The 21,636-nt window shown below is 40.8% G+C and overlaps 3 protein-coding genes across 5 annotated transcripts; all 3 read right to left on the minus strand.

Annotated features, from left to right (window-relative positions):
- Positions 1 to 22: 22 nt before the first annotated feature.
- Positions 23 to 5,087, minus strand: tomm40l (translocase of outer mitochondrial membrane 40 homolog, like). The gene is made up of 10 exons (XM_071895074.2): positions 5,057 to 5,087; positions 4,086 to 4,294; positions 3,842 to 3,909; positions 3,337 to 3,429; positions 3,133 to 3,234; positions 2,800 to 2,905; positions 2,291 to 2,413; positions 2,056 to 2,132; positions 1,576 to 1,678; positions 23 to 897 (listed from the first exon to the last, which is right to left on the minus strand). Exons 2-10 carry the CDS (start codon positions 4,291 to 4,293, stop codon positions 758 to 760), a joined length of 1,020 nt encoding a protein of 339 aa, XP_071751175.1. The 5' UTR covers position 4,294; positions 5,057 to 5,087; the 3' UTR covers positions 23 to 757.
- A 1,607-nt stretch (positions 5,088 to 6,694) lies between these two features.
- On the minus strand, positions 6,695 to 16,681 carry LOC139908392 (putative ATP-dependent RNA helicase ddx6). 3 transcript variants are annotated; one of them, XM_071895072.2, is made up of 12 exons: positions 15,599 to 16,681; positions 15,404 to 15,508; positions 14,684 to 14,813; positions 14,179 to 14,325; positions 13,643 to 13,737; positions 13,299 to 13,421; positions 12,577 to 12,705; positions 12,161 to 12,277; positions 11,583 to 11,646; positions 11,375 to 11,476; positions 10,690 to 10,910; positions 6,695 to 10,579 (listed from the first exon to the last, which is right to left on the minus strand). In XM_071895072.2, exons 1-11 carry the CDS (start codon positions 15,839 to 15,841, stop codon positions 10,696 to 10,698), a joined length of 1,470 nt encoding a protein of 489 aa, XP_071751173.1. In that variant the 5' UTR covers positions 15,842 to 16,681; the 3' UTR covers positions 6,695 to 10,579; positions 10,690 to 10,695. The 3 variants fall into 3 exon arrangements, with proteins under 3 accessions (XP_071751173.1, XP_078146272.1, XP_071751172.1); XM_078290146.1 differs by having other exon boundaries at positions 6,695 to 10,582; XM_071895071.2 differs by having other exon boundaries at positions 6,695 to 10,587.
- Positions 16,682 to 18,237: 1,556 nt separating this feature from the next.
- LOC139908346 (trypsin-2-like) lies at positions 18,238 to 21,235 on the minus strand. Its single transcript, XM_071895010.1, has 6 exons — positions 21,196 to 21,235; positions 20,726 to 20,876; positions 20,300 to 20,564; positions 19,596 to 19,718; positions 18,997 to 19,098; positions 18,238 to 18,285 (listed from the first exon to the last, which is right to left on the minus strand). The coding sequence occupies exons 1-6, from the start codon at positions 21,233 to 21,235 to the stop codon at positions 18,238 to 18,240; spliced, it is 729 nt and encodes a 242-aa protein (XP_071751111.1).
- Between the last annotated feature and the right edge of the window lie 401 nt (positions 21,236 to 21,636).

Below are 21,636 nucleotides of genomic sequence, written 5' to 3' on the forward strand. Positions count from 1 at the left end.
AGTCAAGAAACAAGACATTCAGTTCCTTTTTTGTAAGAAATGGCATTTATCAGTTCCCAAGAGATATATACAGGTAATATATACTGTTCCATATATATGTACCATAAAAAAGGCGACAAAACAAAACAATGATGGATTGTGAACCGTGACACACACACACACTCCTTCCTGGTACTTTAACCCTGTTTGTAACCAAGAAATCCCCCCAGACAAGCAAATGAAAACGATTTCATTCACTTCATGCCAAGACTGACTTTACAGTACAAAACAAGCATAAAATTCAAAAACAGAACAAAACCAAATGCGACAGGCACTGAACTAAGTGATAAAAACAAAGAGCACTGTAATCCTGTAACGTCTCCTGACAACAGATGTGTTACGTCTTTCTACTGCCTATTGGTTTCTGTATTTGTGTTGGGAGTCCATGGTCAACCGTCATCACCAAATTTCTGACAAACGACATTCTTTGTTACACTTTTTTCATAATTCTGGTGATTAACTTTATACGATTAAATGTATTTTATTTACATAGTTATCTTTCAGTGATTCTATTCACCACACGTTATTTTAACATGACTCGTACACCTGGGAAACCAATAACATGACAACGACCGAATCGGCTTTAAGAGATGAGAGACAATTTGAGGTGATGCGACATTGAGTAGCGTAATGGCATAGTCTGCTTGTCCACGGTGTGTTTGTCCATTCTGTGCAGTCCGTCTGGGGGCCGTTCGTTTCCCCTTTTTTCCAGTTAAGTCTAACCGATGGTGACGCCAAAACCGCACTGGAACTTGTTCTTGTGGTGGTTGAGGAAGGCGCAGAGGACGAGGGAGAGGGGCAGCGGGAGCAGCTTCTTTTCTAACGTTGCACCGACTACCCAGTTACTATCTACTGAACCTGGATGAGGGACGGGAAGCAGAAAAATAAATAAAAATGTGGTAAACGGGACGATACACAAAAGACAGAAAGAACATTATAATAGGAATTGTCTCATTATAAAGTGATACAAAGCAAGACATTTACAGACACATAAAACTTTGTTTCTCAGCAAAATGACAATACTGACTTCTCTATCAGTGCTGCCATGTTTTTGTCACATGCTTTAATTGCTCTCAGTGGCCTCCTTGTTGTTGCTGGTGTTTTTTGTTACGCTGTTCGCTGTCTCCAAGTCCTTACGTGTGTCCAGACAACTTATGCCCATGCTACTTTACTGTCTTTTTCAACATTGTTTCCTTCTGCAAACTGCTAGCCTTCTTTTGTCAAGTTTTTTTGTCCTCTTTCCTAATTCCCCACCAAGAGCTCTCTTTCCAGGCGTCATCGTAAATCTTGATTAGTTCTTAATTGAAAAATTTCCACGAGTCAGCTGCTGGTAAATGTTAACTATGTTTGGCAAGTAGGTCACAGGTGCCAACAGTTGTTCAGAGATTTTTTTCCTATTCTAAAACAAAAATATCTGACTGGTAAAAAAAATAAAAAGTAGTGAAAGTAGTGACAAAGGTTCCTGCCCTGGTTATAACTGCAGTAACAGATGTAAGTGTTCTCTTGAAATAGAGAGAGTGTATATAGAAGTCGTACCTTTGAATTGTAAATTGGCTTTAGGCACATCTAGCTGGTAGCCAAATGATACACTAGTGTCTTGCATACGAGTGCTCGCCTCAAACTCCACACCGACCTGCAACTGTTGAATACGAGAGCAAAGGGCAATGAGATCAGGATGAATGCAGATATATGAAATATTGGCAAGACACACAGAAGCATGGTAATTGGACATCATTTTTAGTCTGTTTTTTTAACCTGTAAACCTGCTTGGAGTACCAGGTGGGTGGGGTTTACCACACAGGACAATGAGTCAAACTTCAATCCAAGTATTTGAAACTATATTTTGTATACGTCAGTGGATGATAAATGACCAAATATGACCAGAAATGTCCTGATGCAGGAAACCCTTCCCATCTGTTCCTCCAAGGAGATTAAGAAACAAACACTACAAACTATTTTCAGATACTATTTGACCCAAGTCTGACAGATACAGGAGAGGTAAAGGACAGAAAGTACCTGGTCATTAGCTTTGTGGTAGTACGAGGCGTGAGCCCCTGCTCCTCCTAGTGTCAGCGTGGCGATGTAGTTGCTGCCTACGCAGGAGAAGAAATATAAACACATTAAGACGCTGCATCTGTGATGAAATGAACAAATTATCTTCTGGAGGAGTCATTTAATCAAATTCAACCCATCCATCCATCAGTCAGTCCAGACCAGGTGGTGACGATGAATGATTCAGCATGTGCCTCACCTGTGTATCTGCCAGCTAAAGACATGACGGTGCCTTCCTCTCCGGGCCTGCGGTGGTAAACAAGCTCCCCTCCCAGCGCCAGGGCCGGGGTGATGGACTGGAGGTAGTGTGCTACAACAATACCTGAGAGGTGGAGGAAACAAAACACTTTAGCTCAACTCGTTTCTGTTGAAATGAAACAGCACGCTGACTTGAAGATTTTTGTTCGAATTCGACATCTACTGCTTGAATAACACCTACTCTTAGAAAATGATTGCCAACGGAAAATTAAAACAATTATGGTATTTTTTTAAAAGATAGTAGGTAAACTCAAGTCCTTTACAGATTGGATCCTCTATAGAGTTCAGGAAATTATTTTATTCCAAAACGGGAATAACAGTTTTCAATTATATTAACAGCATGCTGTGAATTTTAGGACGTGCCATTTCGATTGAAAATAAAAATCAAGTGTTTATCTGGCCACATTTCTGCAACACATGGTAACAGTGACGAGAGGACCAGTGACCCACCAGAGCCGACAAGAACATCTGGGTTTCCAAGTGTAACAGCTGCGGTAAAATCTTCTCCCTTGAACTCGGCATCGCCTTGCCAGTTCACAAACTTCTGCTGTTGTGTCTGAAGACGTGACAGATATTCACAAAATCAACATCACTCACTGTGACCGACCACAGCAACAACAAAATGGCAACACACTGGATTGTATCAGAGCTATATCAAATATCTGTGGGTTTTTCAAACTTAACTAAACACTGTGACACTTCCCAAAGTCTAACCGCTCCTGTAATGTGATAGGGGAAAAAAAAACAAAAAAAAACAGAACAAGTAGGAGCAGAAAGTTTTACCTGGAAGGCCAATTTGGAACGTATCCTCTCAGTGACCTGGTGGATGACCTGGGCGTTAAGGCTGCCACTGTTGTCCATGTCTCCCACCATGACTGGAAAAGACTGGAGAAAGAGGGTCGTACATCATGCAGAGTCCAAATACTCCACAGACAACACTACAAACTTCTTACAGGTGGGAATTACAGCGGCTTGACTACAGCATACCTCTGCTGGACCCGTCTGCTTCGATCCAACATAGGTGGCACCAAACCTGTAGGTGGAATCTCCCATGGTGCTCAGCATCACAGTATGGTTCACCTGACAAGAAGTTTAAAAAAGGACACAGTAAAACATTTAAACCGTTACAACACCTACAGTTCATTTTCTTTGGTCTGATCCATAGTGGAAACATTCTGTACTTGGTTCGTTTAGATTCATACTGCCCAGTTACAAGCGAGCCAGGGCTTGTAATCAAAAGTCACTGAATGTGAATACTGAATCAGTTTATCTAGTTTGATATGCACAGTCTACTGTCCATAGAATACCTTGCATCTTTATAGGCAGACTATACTGTCCATAGTACTGCATGTCTTGCCCTGTCACTCTGTACTGTATGTGAGATCCTGTTGTGCCATGTGTGTCAGTATATACTGTGAAACGAATTCCTACACAGTAAAGTCATTCTGATTCATCTTGGTGGAAAATCCCGGTGTGAGGGAACTTTACTGACCTGGAAGTGATTACTAAGGCCCTTATTGACGATTAGCCTGACGCCCTCCATCTGCATGGGGAACACCTCTGTGGAGGAAACAAGAGATTTGTGATGCAGAGAAAACAGCACACACAAGAAACCGATAACAGACATTGTTAATGTTGCCGAGAAGCCAGGTTATAACAATCACACAGTCTTCACTCACTGCATTCAAAGCTCTAGAGTGCAATCATTGACCACTGACTGAATCATCTCCATTTACCTTTGCACTTGCGATGGCACTCCTCAAACGCTCCTGGGTTGGGCAAGGGATTCTCTGCCTCCTGCTGCTGCCCTGAGGCCCCGGCGGGGGGGATGACCGGGGACACTGGGGGCATCCCGAAGCCCGGCGGGACTGTCAACCCTGGGCCAGCAGCACCGCCAGAGGCTGGTGGGGGGTTGGGGGAGCTGGCAGCCAAAACACTGCCCATGCTGAGAGGGCATGACAGACAAAAACCCAGAGAGTGGGCAGGTGAGTGAATGAGTGGGTGAGAAAGATAAGTGGCTGTTACTTAATATTGAGTATTAGTAACATAAGTAGTTATGTTGCTACATTAGTAGCAACATAAGTAGTTACAGGTATTAAGTGAATGACAGGTAGATAATGTGGCTGTGGCACAATACCTGATCAATAACAGATCAAATGTTGATGCAGACAGACAGGATTACCCAACAATGTAGAGTAACACCATCACTCCATATGTGATAAATAATTAAACCACTTGCCGACACCAGTCTGATAATTAACAGCACGGTGACGGTAACCTTAACCTTTCAGACTGGCCATGCTCATTCATACAGAGAAGTAGCAGAGAAGAAAGGCCAGCTAACGTCAGGCAGCAGCAACAACGGGACATGATGAACACTAGCAGACAACAGCAGCCACTTTTTAAATTTTCATTTACTTTATTAATCAAATATAATGTTTTCAATGAGAACTGTCTCGCTTACATGCTAGTCATGAAACGCTAGCTAGGCTAGCTACCTGCTGCTAAGTCAAGTGGCTAGCTGCTAGCTAGCTTTCCAGTCAAACAGTTAAAGAGCCTGGCAGTTTCACAACAAACAAAACACCATCGGTGAAGTAAATGAAAGGCCAATCTGTCACATGGCCACCGTTGAAAATACTATGTGGCATTAATCTGTTCCCAGTGAAACCTCGTGTTTTACAAGAGAGAGCTAACATTAGCTACTCACGTTGTGATTTCCAGAGGACGATGCAGCCGGACGTTACATCCGGGCCCGGCAGTACCAAAGAAGAAGAGAAGATTAACACCAAGGCCCGCCTACTTCTTTTAAAACAACGCATTGATTGGATAACGGACCGTAACTCTGAAATGTGTTTGGCAGAAACACCCATCAATCATTTCATGTACAAGCAGCAAGTCCACGCATGCTGAAGAATGAAAGGCGGGCCTTGCACCTCGGGCCACACCTTCACTCAAAGACGATTGGCTGATCGCGGTGAAGTGAACTGCAGAGGGGCGGGACAAGATTTTCTGAAGCTACTGATTGGTGGAGAACTTCGACGTCGTTTGGTTGCAGCGCGGCGTAGTGAAATTTAAAGAAATAACGCTTTCAAGGTCAAATGGCAGCATGAGGGTTTCAAAACAGTCAGAAATAATTGTCACTACTCTGAATAAGTGTTTACAAAAGCCATTAGGATGACATTACTGTTGCTAACATACTCTATATCAGTAAACAGCATGTCTCACTCTCTCCAGCCACACTCCATACATTTCAGTTCATCTATTAATTACAGAAATAATGATATATTGATTTATTTCTCATGGCAGCAGCAATCAGTAGAAAACAGACCTACTGCCCATCTGCTTGAATCGTGTCAGCTAGTGAAAATGTAGCCTATACAAAAAGAAAAATAAAGAAATAAAATAGACAGTTTTAATTTCAGTTCAATTTATTGAATTTCGTAACCCCCTGCATGTATTTCCATGTTATTAGAACAGTAGAGGACAGAGTGATCAGCGTAAAGTCATGAAATACCATGTGCCTCTCTTCACTGCACTTTGTAGGGACACTAAAGGGACAAACATGAACAAAACATTAACATTTTGAATGACATTTTCTCATTGTTGCGATACCAGCCAATCAAAATCGTTACCGTGTTTTTACCTAATGACCTATATGGCAAGGAGAACTACTGGACACTCGGGGGCGGGAAAAAACCCAAAAGAAAACATGTACTGACAACCTGAACACTGAGTTGAGATTTTAAGCTGATGTAATTCAAAATCCTTAGTTTTGTACCTCACTTGACTCGAAAATGACCTCAAACCCTTGTGTGACTGCAGGAAAACCTTATGAAATAAAGAAAACACTGAAGTTATTTTCCCAGGCATGAGGGGTCGATGCGAGTACACATTTTTGAGGGCCAATTGTAGAATCGTAACACCACTCATTTCTATGTGTTGCAGGGAAAATACTGCTGTAACTTTCTCCTCGGCGTACGACTGCAAGACGATTCTGTTCAGTTTCTCGTTACATTTGGCTGAAATCGCCTGAAGCATGGGGGGTGAGTTACATCGGTGCTGCGCAAATAAGAAGTCCAATTCAAATTTCACTTTGCACAGCACAAGTACTTGGGACAATTCAGCCATTAATACTATTTCAAGTCGGGGTATTCGTATATTTCTGATTTCCACCAATTAACTTTCAACACCCCAGGCAGCAATGCTATAATTGCTACTTTACACCCCAAATCCAAACCTTTTCTCAATTGCTGCCAATACAAAATATTTTGTCATAGTTTTTTGAGCATAGTTACCCGTTCCAAACAAGTTTCTGACAAATATCCCACCACCCGCCTCCCCCCACCCCCCATCTGCACAACAGTTCAGAGTGCAGTTAGACAAAAGACATCCTGACGATACCAGATGACAAATATACCACATCATTCAACATTCATAACTCCATTCATCATAACCTCCTCGGTGACCGCGGACCATCAAGAGCGAGCCGATGAAAGGTGATACATGAAGTTTGAGTCTAGCCAAATGGAAAACTGAGAAATTTATGTCCAACCCAACCAGAGTCTGATGGGTAGAGCTTTTCGGGAGCCAAACCTTGACAAAATAAAACCTAAACTGGCGAATATACTGTATCTCTTATGACAAATTGTTCATAACCCTTCAGAAATATTTTAAATCTTCAAATCCTGAACAATTAACCAAAATTCAGACTCGCCCCATCAAGTCTCGACGGGTCTCGGATTACGGAGAAGATCATGTAATGGAATCGGGGATGTGATCAGGAACACAGAACATGGAGAAGAACAGGAAAACGGAAAATTCCCCCCATTAGAAATGAGATTCATGTCCACAAACCTGAACTCCTCAAACAGGAGGAAAAACAAAAACAAAAAAACAAAACAAAACAAAGAAAACAATCACATCCCTGACAAATGAAAACACCCATACTGATATTTAAGACATTGTATGTCGCCAAAACAAAAACACAAGACGAAATCTGCACACAACAGAAACCTGACATACACCGATAACGCTTACATGCAGCTTCAATCTGTTCACAAATGTATTCTTATTCTAAATCAATCACTCAGCTGGCTCCAATCTGACTAAAACTTTTTTTTTTTTTTTAAAGAAAACTGATTTTCCAACACAAACTGTTCCTCCAATCCAATGACATCAATCGGGATAAGATGGATAGTTCAGTTGAAGCTGCATGTAAACATAGATTTTCTTTATGAATCCCAGTCTGTCACAGCCACACACACACACACCTCACACACACACACACACACACACCTCACGCCCTCCCTCTCCCACACACTCTCACAGAGTTCATACAGTTGCCTGCATGTCACACACACACACCACTAAATGTCACCCAATCTCTCTCTCTCTCACATACACACATCTCTAAATGTGTCTCTTACACACACACACACACACACACAACATTCCACTTTTTTGGTTTTGCTTCAATGTAAATCCTGAAAATCTATAAAAAATAAAAAAAATAAAATAAAAGGGAAACAAAATTCTACCTCCACCGTCATGAAGCAAATAATTTTCTTTTTTTTCTTTTTTTAAATTGTAAACGACTTGTGTAAACCAGGAATCATTTACAACGTACGTTTCCTCAAAATGATTCTGAACACCTCGTATAAAGATTGCCCTAGTGGAATCGGAGCGAGCCGGTCGAAAACAATCACAGCACTTTGATCGTCCATCACACAAAAAACATGGAACAGTGTCGAGAAGATCACAGTGCTTTTCAACGCTTTCAAGAAACTCCCCCTCCTGTATAACTAAGCGCTCTCTCTCCAGCACTTAAAAACCATGAAGCAAACAAATGGTCGAAAGGATTTTTTTTTTTTTTTTTTACAATGTGTACTTTCTGAGGAAAAAAGAAAAAGTTCGGTTTCAAATCAAAACTATTGCCTTTGCTCCACTGTTCTGCTGGAAGCCTTAAGTACCAGAGAGAAGGAAAGATTCGAGATGCCCCGACAGCATCTGATAAAGACTTGGCTTATGCAAACCCACCCAGACTTTACCACAGCGGTAAAGCCTCACAATGCTCCCCCGGCCTGCTGTAAGCATTGTCAAAAAAAAATAAAAAATAAAATTTAAAAATAAAAAGCAAAAATACTATCTTTTTTCTGTATTTTTTTTTATCATTAGTGAAGCTCTTTAAGCAAAAAAAAAAAAAAAGAAACAAACAAAAAATAAAAGAAAATCACAGCTGCCTGTTCAAAGATGCTACAATTTCGCTTTCAAAACAGAACCCACCCCTCACAAAAGAGAATCCCTCACATTTTCACAATTATAAAACATAGCTGTGCTGGGGGAAAAGGAAAAAAAAAAAAAAAAAAGACAAAAAAAAAAACCTCCCACGCTAATCAAGATATCGCTGCTGTTGGAAAACCGCAATTTAATTTAGTGATTTTCATGGTTTTACTTAAATTAAAAGTTTTATGTGGTGCTTTATAGACTGAGCAACTTTCACGACCCTGGAGTCCATGAAACCATTTCGAACTCATAAAACAATTTCAAAAAAAGCATGGCCGTCAATCTGAAAACAAGGAGGTTTTTTTTCTCTACATGTCGATGCAAGACTTTGACCCAACGGCAGCAATATACACAAAACTTGCAAATGAGAGGTTTTAAAAAATGCTTAAGAGCTTGGCATTCAACCACCGGGCTGCAGAGTATACATTGGCATCTAATACATTCACAAACTTGAACTCATGAGTCTTGATGGGGCTTAAAAAGAAAGAGGTTGTAACTTAGGAGGGCTTCCAAAAATGCATATTTTATCAATTCCACTTTATATATTTCCACAATATTATTTTGACACCCCCACAGATGGGAAAAAAAAAGCAAATGGCAGAAAAAAGTCAAACCACTGTTTTGCACCAACTACCCAAGAAAGGCCATCCACCCTGTCAATCTTTACGAATTGGACCTGTGATGATCATCATCAACTGCGATCAGTTCTGTGCATCAAGTTTTCTTTTTTTTGTTTTTTTTCTTTAAATGAGCCTAGTAACTGCAGTTTTGCTGGCCAAAACTGTTCTGAACTGTCTCAGATGCATCAGTCCTGCGCTGTAGTTGCATGCAGGAGAGGAAACAACTTTAATCCACCAACCACAGCGGTTGATGGATTATAATAGTCACCAGCCAAATATGATTTTTTTTTTTTTAAATGGACAAGAACCTCGACAATGGCTGGCTTCAGGCCAAAATGTCTGGTAAAGCGGACCAGCTTGAGACAGGCATGATTTACCAGCATGTGGCTGGTGTTAACTTCCCACCCTGTGTGTTTGGTTGTGGGCTTCCATCCATAGTATCAATATGGGGCCTGTGTCTTTAGGCGGTCTCACCACACTGAATCTGCACATATATTATTCATAGTGAAAGGGAAACAGTCGCGCAGTATTTAAATAAAGCTGCCCTTTTTTATTGCAACGTTCACATTAAAAAGAAACGTTCACATTCAGGATGGTATTCCAGGAGTCTGAGCCGTGTTTCCACACACCTCCCGGTTAGGAGAATGTGCAACTTTTTTTTTCCTTGCATAATGGATGTCTGAATAAACTTGGGTTACTATATAATTTTGTCTTATTTGTGCTCGTACTCTGCTGCATGACAGAAGACAGCAGGTTATGAATGGATGAGAGTGCACATGGGAGGAAGTAAGGCACTTAAGTGACAACAGCAGTGTGTGTGGACAGGACGATGGCTGGTGTAAGTGCACCATTGTAACATTAAAAAGAGACCAACCTTGCTGCTGGCAATGAAAACGGTCTCCAAGGTTCCTAGACAGGTTCAGAACAGCTTTAATATCTATTTGCATCACTGTCTCTATTTTGAAAGCCAGCGCTGCCTGCTCTATGTTTCTCTTTACACATAGGCATAAATAATGCTTTAACAAGATGCTTTTTAGGAGAAAAAGAGGGACTGGGAAAAATAGGCTAAGCTCATACACAAGAGGCATGGGCCAATTTGAGTTTGGTGCAAAACAATATGGTTCAACTTTCTCAATTGATTAAAAAAAAAAAAAAATTCAGTAGGCAGCTCTCATTGAGGAAAAACTAAAGTAATGCTTAAAAATAAAAAACGGCCTTTACATCCATTCGACAGGCTCTGAAAATAATGGAGGTTGCGAATGTGAAGCTGAAGAGTTGCCTGAGGCCTGTGTGCAAGCGCTGATGTTTGTGCAAAAGCCTGGTGTGTCCTGCTGTCCTGCATGGAAGACAAAACTAAGATTAGGAAGACGGCTCTTAACGCTTCTCATGCAACACAACTCTGATCACGTGAGTTACTGGCACTCTGATATCATCTCACCTGTTTTTAGGAGCTGTCCTGTTGGCGTCCCGACTTCTCCTCCACCTCCTCCACCTCGCAGTCGGGGTTGGCGGAGTGGAACTCGGCCACGTAGAGGCTCTTGTCGATGCTGCTGGGAATGGGCTTGATGTCGGTCACCAGCTGGTCTTCGATGGCCTTCAGGTTGAAGCGGTCCTCCGAAGTTATCAGGTTGATGGCCAAGCCCAGGTGACCAAACCTCCCTAAGAGTGAGAGAATATGTATATATAAATAGTCATCCTCTAGTTCTATCCACTTTTCTTTAACAGCCACGACAGGTTTCTCTGTCAAGTGTTCATCCTAATTTACAGCATATGGGGAAGTCACACCAGATCCTGAGTACTGGTAAATTTCAGAATTCCCCCTAGTCAAAAATCAAACTAGACAGGTGTAGAATTGGTATTTATATCACCCACAGGAGGAAGGCATCAATGTGGAAACTAAGGGAAATTACAGCAACTTGTATTGCATTACATGGAGCTCCCCGTCTGGTGTTTTCCGATATGGTGTTTGTTCTGATTTGTTATGTGTTTATATTATGCAGTTTTAATGCCTTTCTTGTGTTTTATTAAACGTTTCTCTTGTAAACCCTGTTTGCAAATTCAATTTCCCTTACGAGACAAAGAAGCTTCAACTTAACAGAGCAGCTCAGATCAGTATTTCATACCTGATCTTCCAATGCGATGGAGGTAAGTCTCAGCATTCTTGGGGAAGTCGAAGTTGATGACTACGTTGACGGCCTGGATGTCAATACCTCTGGTGAAGAGATCTGTGGGAAGTCAGTGGAAAATGAGATACATCTGAGCTCCGTCACTTCCTTGATGACATTTGTGATTGCTCATTCTGAAACGGCTCAGTACAGTATGGAAACTTACCAGTGCAGACCAGGTTTCTGCACAGTCCATTTCTGAAGTCGTGGAACACGCGGTTTCTGTATTCCTGAAAACAAACACGACAGAAAATGCCACATAAGACAGAGCTGAGTGCACAACAATTTCCAAAACATTTTATCAATATTTATTCATTCATATTTTATGCTCAAATTTTGTCCTAAGCTCCAAACCAATCCAAGTCAAAGTTGTGTTTTATGAATAAGTTGTCTGCAGTTCACATTGATTTTCTCCAATATCCTACATCAACTGCTAAAATACACATTACACAATTTGTAACTGCTATAGATATAATTTCCATTTGCTCTATCATATTTTTTGAAATAATCATATGATAGAATCAAAGATAGTCAATTAACATATTTATAAATGAGACCCAAATTCTCCATGCACTCATGCTACAATTTAAGACACACAAGATAAGAGCATATTCAAAAAATACTATTTCAATAATTCAATCTACTCAGAGAAATTAGCAAGGTAGCAGCTAATGGGAACCCGAATCAACACAAACATCATGCATATAAAAGGCCACATTTCCCTCTGCTGTGCCTGGTCCTCACCTGCATCATCTTAGCGTGGATGTAGAAGCAGGAGTAGCCCAGCTGGGTGATCTTCTTGGCCAGGAGCTCCACCCTCTGAGTGGAGTTACAGAAGATGATGGACTGGTTGATCTGAAGCTGTGACAGAGGGGGGGGGGGGAAAAGAGACTAATCAGACCACAGAACATACAGTTTAAGTAGTAATATAGTCAAAACATGATTCAAAGTCACAAAGAAATGGCATTTCAATGGGGTCTTGCTTTTGTAAAATTGCGAGGAGGGGCTGTTCAAAAGTGTTCAGTATACCCAATACTGAGCGCCCCCAGTTCCTCCAGTGAAGCGACCGACAGCGGAAGACTCATTCTGTTTATTCTCGAATTAATGCGGACATCAATGATTCAAACGTGTGTGTATGCATGTGAGAGTCAGTCAGTTACCCTGGAGAAGAGTGTGTTGAGGCAGTGGACTTTCTGCCTCTCGGTGACGTAGGCGTAGTACTGAGTAATGCCCTTCAGAGTCAGCTCCTCCATCAGGTTTATCTCATAGGGTTTCTGAAGGTGCTTGGCCTGGAGGAGGGACACATGGAGAGAACACAGAAGGGAGGGGGAGGAGGCAAGTATCTTAGTGTTTTCGTAACTACATATAAACAAGCATGCAGGCTGTCCCTTAGTTAACTAATGAACTGTTAGGGTCTTAGTCACCTGAGGTTGTTTTAGTCAGTTTTAATGTGGTTTTTATATATTGTATGAGAACTGTATAATTCTACAGAAAATTATTAGCACTTTTCTGACATCAAAACAGTATCCACAAATGTATATAGCTTTCTCTGACACACACTTGGATCAAAACAAATATCTATCTGACTGCATTTTAGTTGACATGGATTAAATGTGCGAGAAATTTTACAGATTTGTCAATTAAACAGACTATTCAATCAATAAATAAAATCCTATGACTGTTAGTTGACTTAGAATCACTGTAGTGGAGGACAGCCCTAGAAATGTGTACAACACACAAACAAACACAGAGATAAACACTCAGACATGCAGGGTTGGGCACAGCGTCAGAACAGCTTGGTCTGCAGTGTAAGCCGACCGGTGCCAAGTGGCCCGGGGCCATTCGGTTGGCTGAGCGGTGCGGCAATTAGCCGACTACTCACCATGAACTTCTGCACGCTGATGGGGAAGGTTGCAGAGTAGAGCAGGATCTGCCTGTTCTTGGCCAGGAAGCTAATGATATCCTCGATGAGCACCACAAAGTCCTGAGACAGCAGCTTATCCGCCTGAGAGGAAGCAGAGAAGTTTTAACATGAAGGAGGACCCGTTCCAACTTGAAAAACAAACAAACTCGTAGATTTTGATAGAGCCAAGACATGGAATGATGCAGATTTGTAAGATAGCCACATCAAGCCAGATCAAAATGAGATCCCTTTCCTGTCAAATACGGTTACTATTAACTTGGCTCAGATTTCTTAATATTTTTATTTGCGTTATTCATATTCACCTCATCCATCACCATCATCTGGACTCTATCCACCTTGGCCACTCCCTTCTTTATCAAGTCCAGGATCCTACCAGGCGTGGCGATGACCACATGCACTGAGGGGGAAGCAGAAAGAGAAGCACATTTACACTGAGCATACACAATACTAAGACCAACTGTTCTCTCCATGAAATAAGACTGATTGAAATCCACTTTAAAATAGAGATGAAAGGAGGAGGCAAGTTATAGAAACATTTTTAAGCCTTGAGAAAACAGACTGTGCAAAGGGTTATGCAACTTTGTATTGCAAGGGTGTTTACAATAGTTTGTCCTCTCAATTATCTGTTTTTACCATTACTTTTCTACACTGCAATGTATAAAATGTAAAAGAATCTACATTTGACGAGTGCCTTTGTTTTTTTAAAAATACAAGCTGAACAAGATAACATGCATTTCAGACACACCAGCTTGTATACATCTCAGCACATGACACTGCACCAGGATCTTTGTGGACACAACCCCACAGACTGGCTCAGTGCAATACAACGGATCCTCACCAGTCTCATCCAGGCGCATGATGTCGTCTCGCAGGTTGGTGCCTCCGGTGGTGGCCATGACTTTGACTCCTCCCAGGTGTTTGCTGATCTGGATGCTGATCTGGCTCACCTGCAGGGCCAGCTCACGGGTAGGCACCATGACCATGGCTAGGGGGATGAAAAAAAACAGATTATAATTGAGGTATGGATATAGATAAATAGATGGAAAAACATCTCACAGAGGCAAACATATAGTTATTAGAACCAACAAGACAGAAGACTAATAGCCTTCTTGCTAAGGATAAAAACAGAATGGGAAAGATAGACTAGAGTTGAAAAAAGGAAAAGGAGAGGGAAACAGGATTAGTGAGAATGACGAGAGCTGGACAGAGGGATTGAAGGGAAGGGGATGAGGAAGGAAGATGGAGATGGAGGGGAAGGAGGAAAAAAGTTCAAATACAGAGGCAGGAGAAGACTGGCAGGCAGAGTAAAACAGGTAATAACATCCCCGTCTCGGGTGCCTCACCCTGTATGTGGTCCTTTTTCAGGTCTATTCTCTCCAGTAGTGGGATCAGGTAGGCTCCGCTTTTCCCTGTTCCATTCTTAGCCCGAGCCAGAATATCACGTCCAGACAGGGCGATGGGAATGCTCTCCTCCTGTGAGGGATCAACAACTTTAGCGTTAGTCTAATTCAGTGACTGCAGTATGGTGCCCTTTATTGGACACATAGCTGTCCTACCGCTGCCTTTGTTTACATAGGGATGAACTATGTTTTAGCTACACTGAAATGTATTGTCTGACCTTATTCTTTTTAAGGACTGGCTGTATGTGACAAGTAAAGAGAAGTATTATATGTTTTTGAGTCTGTAAAATGTTTGTTTATATTTGTAATGTTGATACATAACACAGCTGTATTGAGTTATGATGGGTCAAGGAAGTTCCAGAAACTTATTTTCCATCTGCAAGTCAAACTCCTCAAGAACACAACATATCCAAAAATCTGCAGGTTAAATAAACTGCCAATTGCATTTTTAAGACATTGTTTTCTATCAGAGTAAAGCCTACTTATTATAAGTCACTCTGTACAAAAGCGTCTGCTAGATGATGTAGTGTACAGCAAATTGAGGAAAAAGGCATCTCCTTGGAGTTACTGAAAATCTGCTTTGCCTGAATTGCCATGGAGGCATAATGAGGATGACACTGGGCTCATAGAAACAGCAAGGAAGGTGACAGAACTTAACCATACCTGGATAGGGGACGGTTTCTCCCAGCCCATCTCAAAGATGCCCATCAGGAGTTCACGTTTGAGACAGTAATCCTCAAATTCGTTCCCCTTGGTGGCCGTCACATCCTGCAGCGGACACAAAATGGTTAGCAGGACAATAGAAAGCAACTACTATTGAGCTAAAGTAAGATTAGGAACCCATGAAGTTCAACTCACTGAGGTTTTGACCCTGGTGTCTTTGGGAGGGAGCTGTAGGCTCTTTTTCCAGTCATCTCCAAACTTTATACCTCCTCCTTCTTGGGGGGCACCGCCTGCTTTCTGGGGCGCATTCAAGGCCTTTCCTTGAGCTGTGGGTCCTGACTGGATTGAGGCTGGTTTGGTCTGCCCTCTGAGCTGCCCGTTCTGCTTGTTCAGTCCCATGACGACCGGGCCAACGTTTTCTGTCCTGGCGGTTGCCATTTTCTTCTTCGTTGCCTTAGTTTTTTTTTTTCTTCAAGGTTTTAAGTTTTTGCCCCTTAGGTTTTTCTTTTTAAAAATTCTCTTCAAAAGTAGAAAAGTTTAATAAAGCATTAACAAACAATATTCTCTATCCTTTTTTAGTCCAAAGCTTTTACAACAGAAGTCGATTTGTAGTATTTACATATACACACGTACGTGCAGTTCGGTCCCCTTCAACAATAGAGTGACTGACGTACAAGTAAAAGAAAAAAAAAAGGGTCTTTATACAAGAGCTCTTCAAAATGAAGAGAAATTTGCATTCATATGCATAAATATACCTGCCCACAATATAGAAAATTATATGTGAACAAGTATCAAAGCGGTTCAAGTCCTGAAATAGAACAACTAAGGCAATTTGAACATGGGGAATATCTTCTTCAATATAATCTTAGTTCAATACTTAAACTTCTCCTTTTCTATATTCAACAATATTTCCTGCTTTCGCTGTGAGTCCATAGGAATTGCTCAATATATTTGTCCTTGAAAATAGGATTTCCAACTTTTGTACAAATATTTCCCCAAAATCATATAGTCTGCGATGTTCAATATTTATCTTCCACTGCGCGAGTATCCGTAGCTCCACATGTGAAAGAGCAGTTTCCTGAAATCAAAAAATATACAAGGGGCACTCTAGTCCAAAGCAAAATAGCTTTAAGCCCCCTTGGAGTCCTCTGTGTCCGTTTCCTTTATGCTCCAGGTATTGGACCTTCTCTCCCCTGAGACCACAGGTCTTCCCTTGGTGTGTAAAGTGTGTGAGTGTGGGCCTGATCAACCCGCTTCCTCCTCAAAGTCAGCCAACAACTCAAACTTGTCACCTAAAACAAAAGGGCAACAGAAAGGTTCTGTAGAAGACGGCAAAATTAAACAAATACATCTACTGATACTACAAATACTAACAAGATCACGCTTCAAAATAGTGTAATGCTCCAACAGTTAATTCACCAATTGGTCAGATCAAATATTCTACTATCTGGAATTAATGTCACCAACATTGTCTTTTCATTATTGCTAACGTTACATTTTCCGTTGATTTTCATGTTGTTGCTGATGTTTTATATGTATAAGTTTTTCATGTTGTTGCTGATGTTTTATATGTATAAGTTTTTCGTGTTGTTGCTGATGTTTTATATGTATAAGTGTTTTTAATATGTGTTGGTTTTAAAATGATGGACTCCTGGAAGATTAGCCCTTGAGGCTAAAAGAGATCCAAATAAAATCCAGTCAAACTAGTGAACTTGGCAGGTGGCAGACTAAGCCCAAACTGCTATGGTTTAAAATAGTGCTGGTCTAAAACCTCCAGTTCTGACAAAAATACGTTTCATAATGTCAGTATTAATTATCAGAACGTTTAAGTCGGCCAAAGCTGCTAATGCATTGACTGTGCTAAGTTACTTTAGCTACAACCAACTTGGCTCCACACTGCATGTGCCTCGACTCATCGGATTCCATTCAGATGAATGTCAACTTACTTTTGTTCTCGTGTTTTCGCTTTTCCAGAATTGCTCTGCAAAATGGTCAATATTAATTAACGTCAGCTCACTCGAAAAGAAACTAGCTATATTAAGTTAGCTAATCTCCTGACTGAACGGTTAACGTTATCGTTGACAACGTACGTGAGAAATAATGTACGGAGTTAAGCCAGTGTTAGCGTTAAGCTAGCTAAATGCTAAGCTAGTACAACATACCCTTCAATATTTTCAAAAGATTTCAATTTGCTTAAGATAATATTGTATGTGCGGGACTTACACACAGACATGCTTTGTTTGTTTATATAAGCAAGTTCGCAATGTTAATGTTTCCTGGCACGATCAGCAAGCTCGCCAGCATTATGACTAGCGTTAGCACAGGTAGCGCTAACGTTAGCTAGGTGCTAGCTCGCTAACAACACTCGGATGTTTTTTTAACCGAAATTGAATGGTTTGAACACACTGCAAACCTACCTTAATTTCTCGATGATTTTACATGTCATATGATATCTGTGGTTCATCAATTTCTTTCTTTGCGGTTCACTTTAACATCTGATTTTATTTGAAATAAATCGCCTCTATTGTGTTTCTTCCTTTAAATCAACATGGTCGCCTTCTTCTTCGTCTTCTCTTCCTCGTCGCCTCGCTCCTGTTTATCACATGTGCAACTCTAAAACGCTACTGCCACCTACTGTCACCTCTATGTGTGTAAAGAGAAACAGTTCACAATGTAAGTTTGTTTATCATTGTTATATTTTATTGATAGTTTGCAAACCCTGCTCCACACACAATAAATAAAGTCATGAACTGTTCAAACATTGTCCTCATAAGATATGGAGTGAGCGTCTGACAGTAGCAGGAGACTGGATCTCTCCTCTATATAGAAGGTCTTCAGTGAGAGGCCATGGTGGAGTGGATCCAGTCAGTAAACTGGCAGACCTGTAGGTGATAAACCAGAAATCATTTCAAAAACAGAAGCCAGAGGAAGACAACATACAATAGGAAAAACACAAGTTTAGAAATTGTTGTGACAAAGTCAACTTGAAAGGGTGTCAAAAGTCAGAGAGGAACACATTCGATATATTGGGATGTTGTACTCACAGAAAGTTGTAACCACTGAGGTGTCGTTTCATTTTAAAATAATGTACTCTAGTGCAAAATTGCATGTGGAAAAATGTTGTCTCATGTTTGCAAATTACATGTATTCAATTCTGCACATGAATCTCCTCTGTGGTTCAAGTTAAAACACAGATTTGCAGATTTACACATCAACAAGTTCAAATCTATTCTTTGTGTTCTCAGATATTTTGAGTCTAATTTACGTTCACAAGATGGGACCTGAGGTTTGCAAGGGCGGTTTTCATAACAGCGCTAATTGTAATACAGGATTTTTCTCAAAAGTTAAAACTGCTACCTTAATAATGGCAAGTTCTGAACAAGAACTACAACAAATAAAAGATCACCTACTCTTAAAAAATCCTTCTTTAAGTATAGTAGTTAATTTAACTACTTGGTTGACAAAATGCTAACCTTTTCACAGACTGAAGCATGTATATTTTAGAGATATTAAAAGGTAAACTTCAGGTGATGACTTTTTTGCACAAAAATAAATATATAGCGTGTTAGAGCAGAACTCTTCAGTGTACCAACCTTGGCATAGACACCGGGGCGATTTTCCTCAGCACAGCCCCATCCCCAAGACACCACACCCTGCAGCTCGCCGTTACACACCAGAGGGCCGCCAGAGTCTCCCTGATGGACAGGAAAATACACTCTTAAATACTAATACTTCTACTAATACTTCTAATAATAATAGAGTGCTTTACAAAAAGGCCTAAAAACAATGAATAGTGAAGGAGAAATAAATTGGGAAAAAATAACAACAATGATGATGATAATAATAATAATAATAACAATCGCTTCACTAAAAGGCGTAAAACAAGGAATAGTAAAATATATACATAAAGGAGATATAAATTGGGAAATATTCAAAAGAAAAGCAGATTAACAAACAAGAAACAACTCAAGATTAAAAGCAGACAAAATCATAAACATGAAATAAAAGCTATAAATAAGTCAGTAAAAGTGCTTTTTAAGAAGTGATTTGTCAGATGATACTGAATTAGCAAGATGATCAATTTCCAAAGGCACCCTGTAAACAAGAGTTGACTTATAAGTGCCACCAGAGGAACAAGTGTGAAATAATAATCAGATTGACTTGTCTTATCTATATTCATGTCTTGCTGTACCTGGCAGGAGTCCTTCCCTCCCTCCAGGAAGCCGGCGCAGAACATGGAAGAGGTGATCCTGTTGGGATAGGAGGCCTCACAGTCCTGCTGGGACAGGATGGGCAGATCCAGGCAGTGCAGGCACTTCAGACAGCCAACTGGAGGAGAGAAAGACAGACAGAGGCATTTTGATTGATGCATTGTCCCATCTTACACTGTCATTTACAGTCACAATATTTATCTCTTTAATTTCCTTTGAAGGGGCATGAAGCAATCCCCGACCTTTATCCACCTCTTGCAACATTTCCCACAAATCTTTGGCAAAGTGAGTTTTGAAAGTGACAAAATAAAAGTTGAGTCATTGGTATTGACCAATAACTCTATCAAACCGCCACAGATATGTTATGGTTGTTTTGTGCGATGGGACAGTTCAAATCTGACTTATTGCCCCATTAAGAAAAATCTAGATCCTATATATAAAACTGATGCAAAAACTAAAAGGAGAAGTGCTACATTATGTGGATGCCGCATTATTTTATGTCACTTTATTTTATTTTATTTTATGTAGTTAAATTTAATATTTATTTTATGTTGTGATAAATGTATTATAAGATTATTCATATTTAACTATATTTTAGACTTATTTCATACTCTTTCCTTTCCTTTCCTTTCCTTTCCTTTCCTCTCCTCTCCTCTCCTCTCCCCTAACCCCACCCCCGCCCTACAGACTCACAGGGGCTCTTGGTGGCTCCCCAGCCGGACACCAGGCACTGTGTGCCAGCAGGAGCGCAGCTGCTGGGCAGGGCGACCGGCTGCACGTACTCATTGAACTTTGCTGGCTCGGCAAGTTTGATCAGCATGATGTCATTGTTGATGGTGTAACGGTCGTAGTCTGGGTGGCGGATGATGGCAGCTGGAGCGATGAACTGCTCAGGGCCGTCCTTGTAGCCGATGTGGTGCTCGCCCAAACGCAGCTCAATCTCCTCATCCCTGTTTATAATAGAGAGAGAGAGAGAGAGAGAGAGAGAGAGAGAGAGAGAAAGCATTGCAGACTACTACAAACCAGGATGCAGTAGTAACCAGGTGCAGAAGACCACTTCCAGTGAAATACAGCCTGCTGTGGATGCAGGTGTGATTTAGGCCTGACTCACTTCAGGCAGTGTGCAGCAGTGACGACCCAGCGGTCATTGATCAGCGTTCCTCCACAGTAGTGCCAGCCGTTGTTGAGTGACACCTGCCAGGGGACGGAGTGAGGCCTGCACTCCTCCCCTCCAACTATCTTATCATCGAAACCAAGGGCCACTGCAGGGGTCACAGAGAAGAACTAAATTAGACATAAAGAAAAAGCCACTAACGTCTGTAACTCCGATTTGGTTTTCAATTATTGACATTTGCCTCACTTAGACATGAAGTTTTTTAAGTGCTTAGCAAATGTCACCTATGAAACCTCTTGAAAAACTACGGTATAATTTCAAAAAATGTTTGAGCATCAAACTAGAAGCAAGCCTTTTTTTCTTAATTCCTGAAAAATTTCATTTTTATACATCCCAAGTTTTCTATATCTTGCTCAATACTATTGGAATAAGCAAGGAGCAAAATATTTAGTTTCACTCAAACTCACCATTGGTGGCCACCAGTATGAGGAAAATTGGGAACATCATTGTGGCTTTGGTTTGGACGTCTGCCTACAAGGAAGTAACGAGGTTGACTCCACAAATTTAAATTGGGTATTTACTCAACGTCACCAACAGCTGATATTGAGGAAGAACCAATAAAAGAGGCTTTGGAAGATGGAACTGGTGCCAGGAAAATGTCAAAACCATCATATCTGAGAAACCCACACAGGTGACACAGCTGCAAATAGTACAAACACCCAGAGTTAGCATGAGGGATGGGAAGTCTCAAGCTGTGCTGAATAATTCAAATAACTCAAAATCTGTGGTAATTTGCCAGTTGGGTTTCAATTAGGTTTGATGTCATATTATGTTTGGATTTGAGGTTAAAATGTCAACGATAACCAGCAATGCAAAAATAAACAAGCTGAGTTTCACTGGCAATTTGT

The sequence above is a fragment of the Centroberyx gerrardi genome, chromosome 19 (assembly GCF_048128805.1).
Source record: "Centroberyx gerrardi isolate f3 chromosome 19, fCenGer3.hap1.cur.20231027, whole genome shotgun sequence".
In the NCBI taxonomy this organism is placed as follows: Eukaryota; Metazoa; Chordata; class Actinopteri; order Beryciformes; family Berycidae; genus Centroberyx; species Centroberyx gerrardi.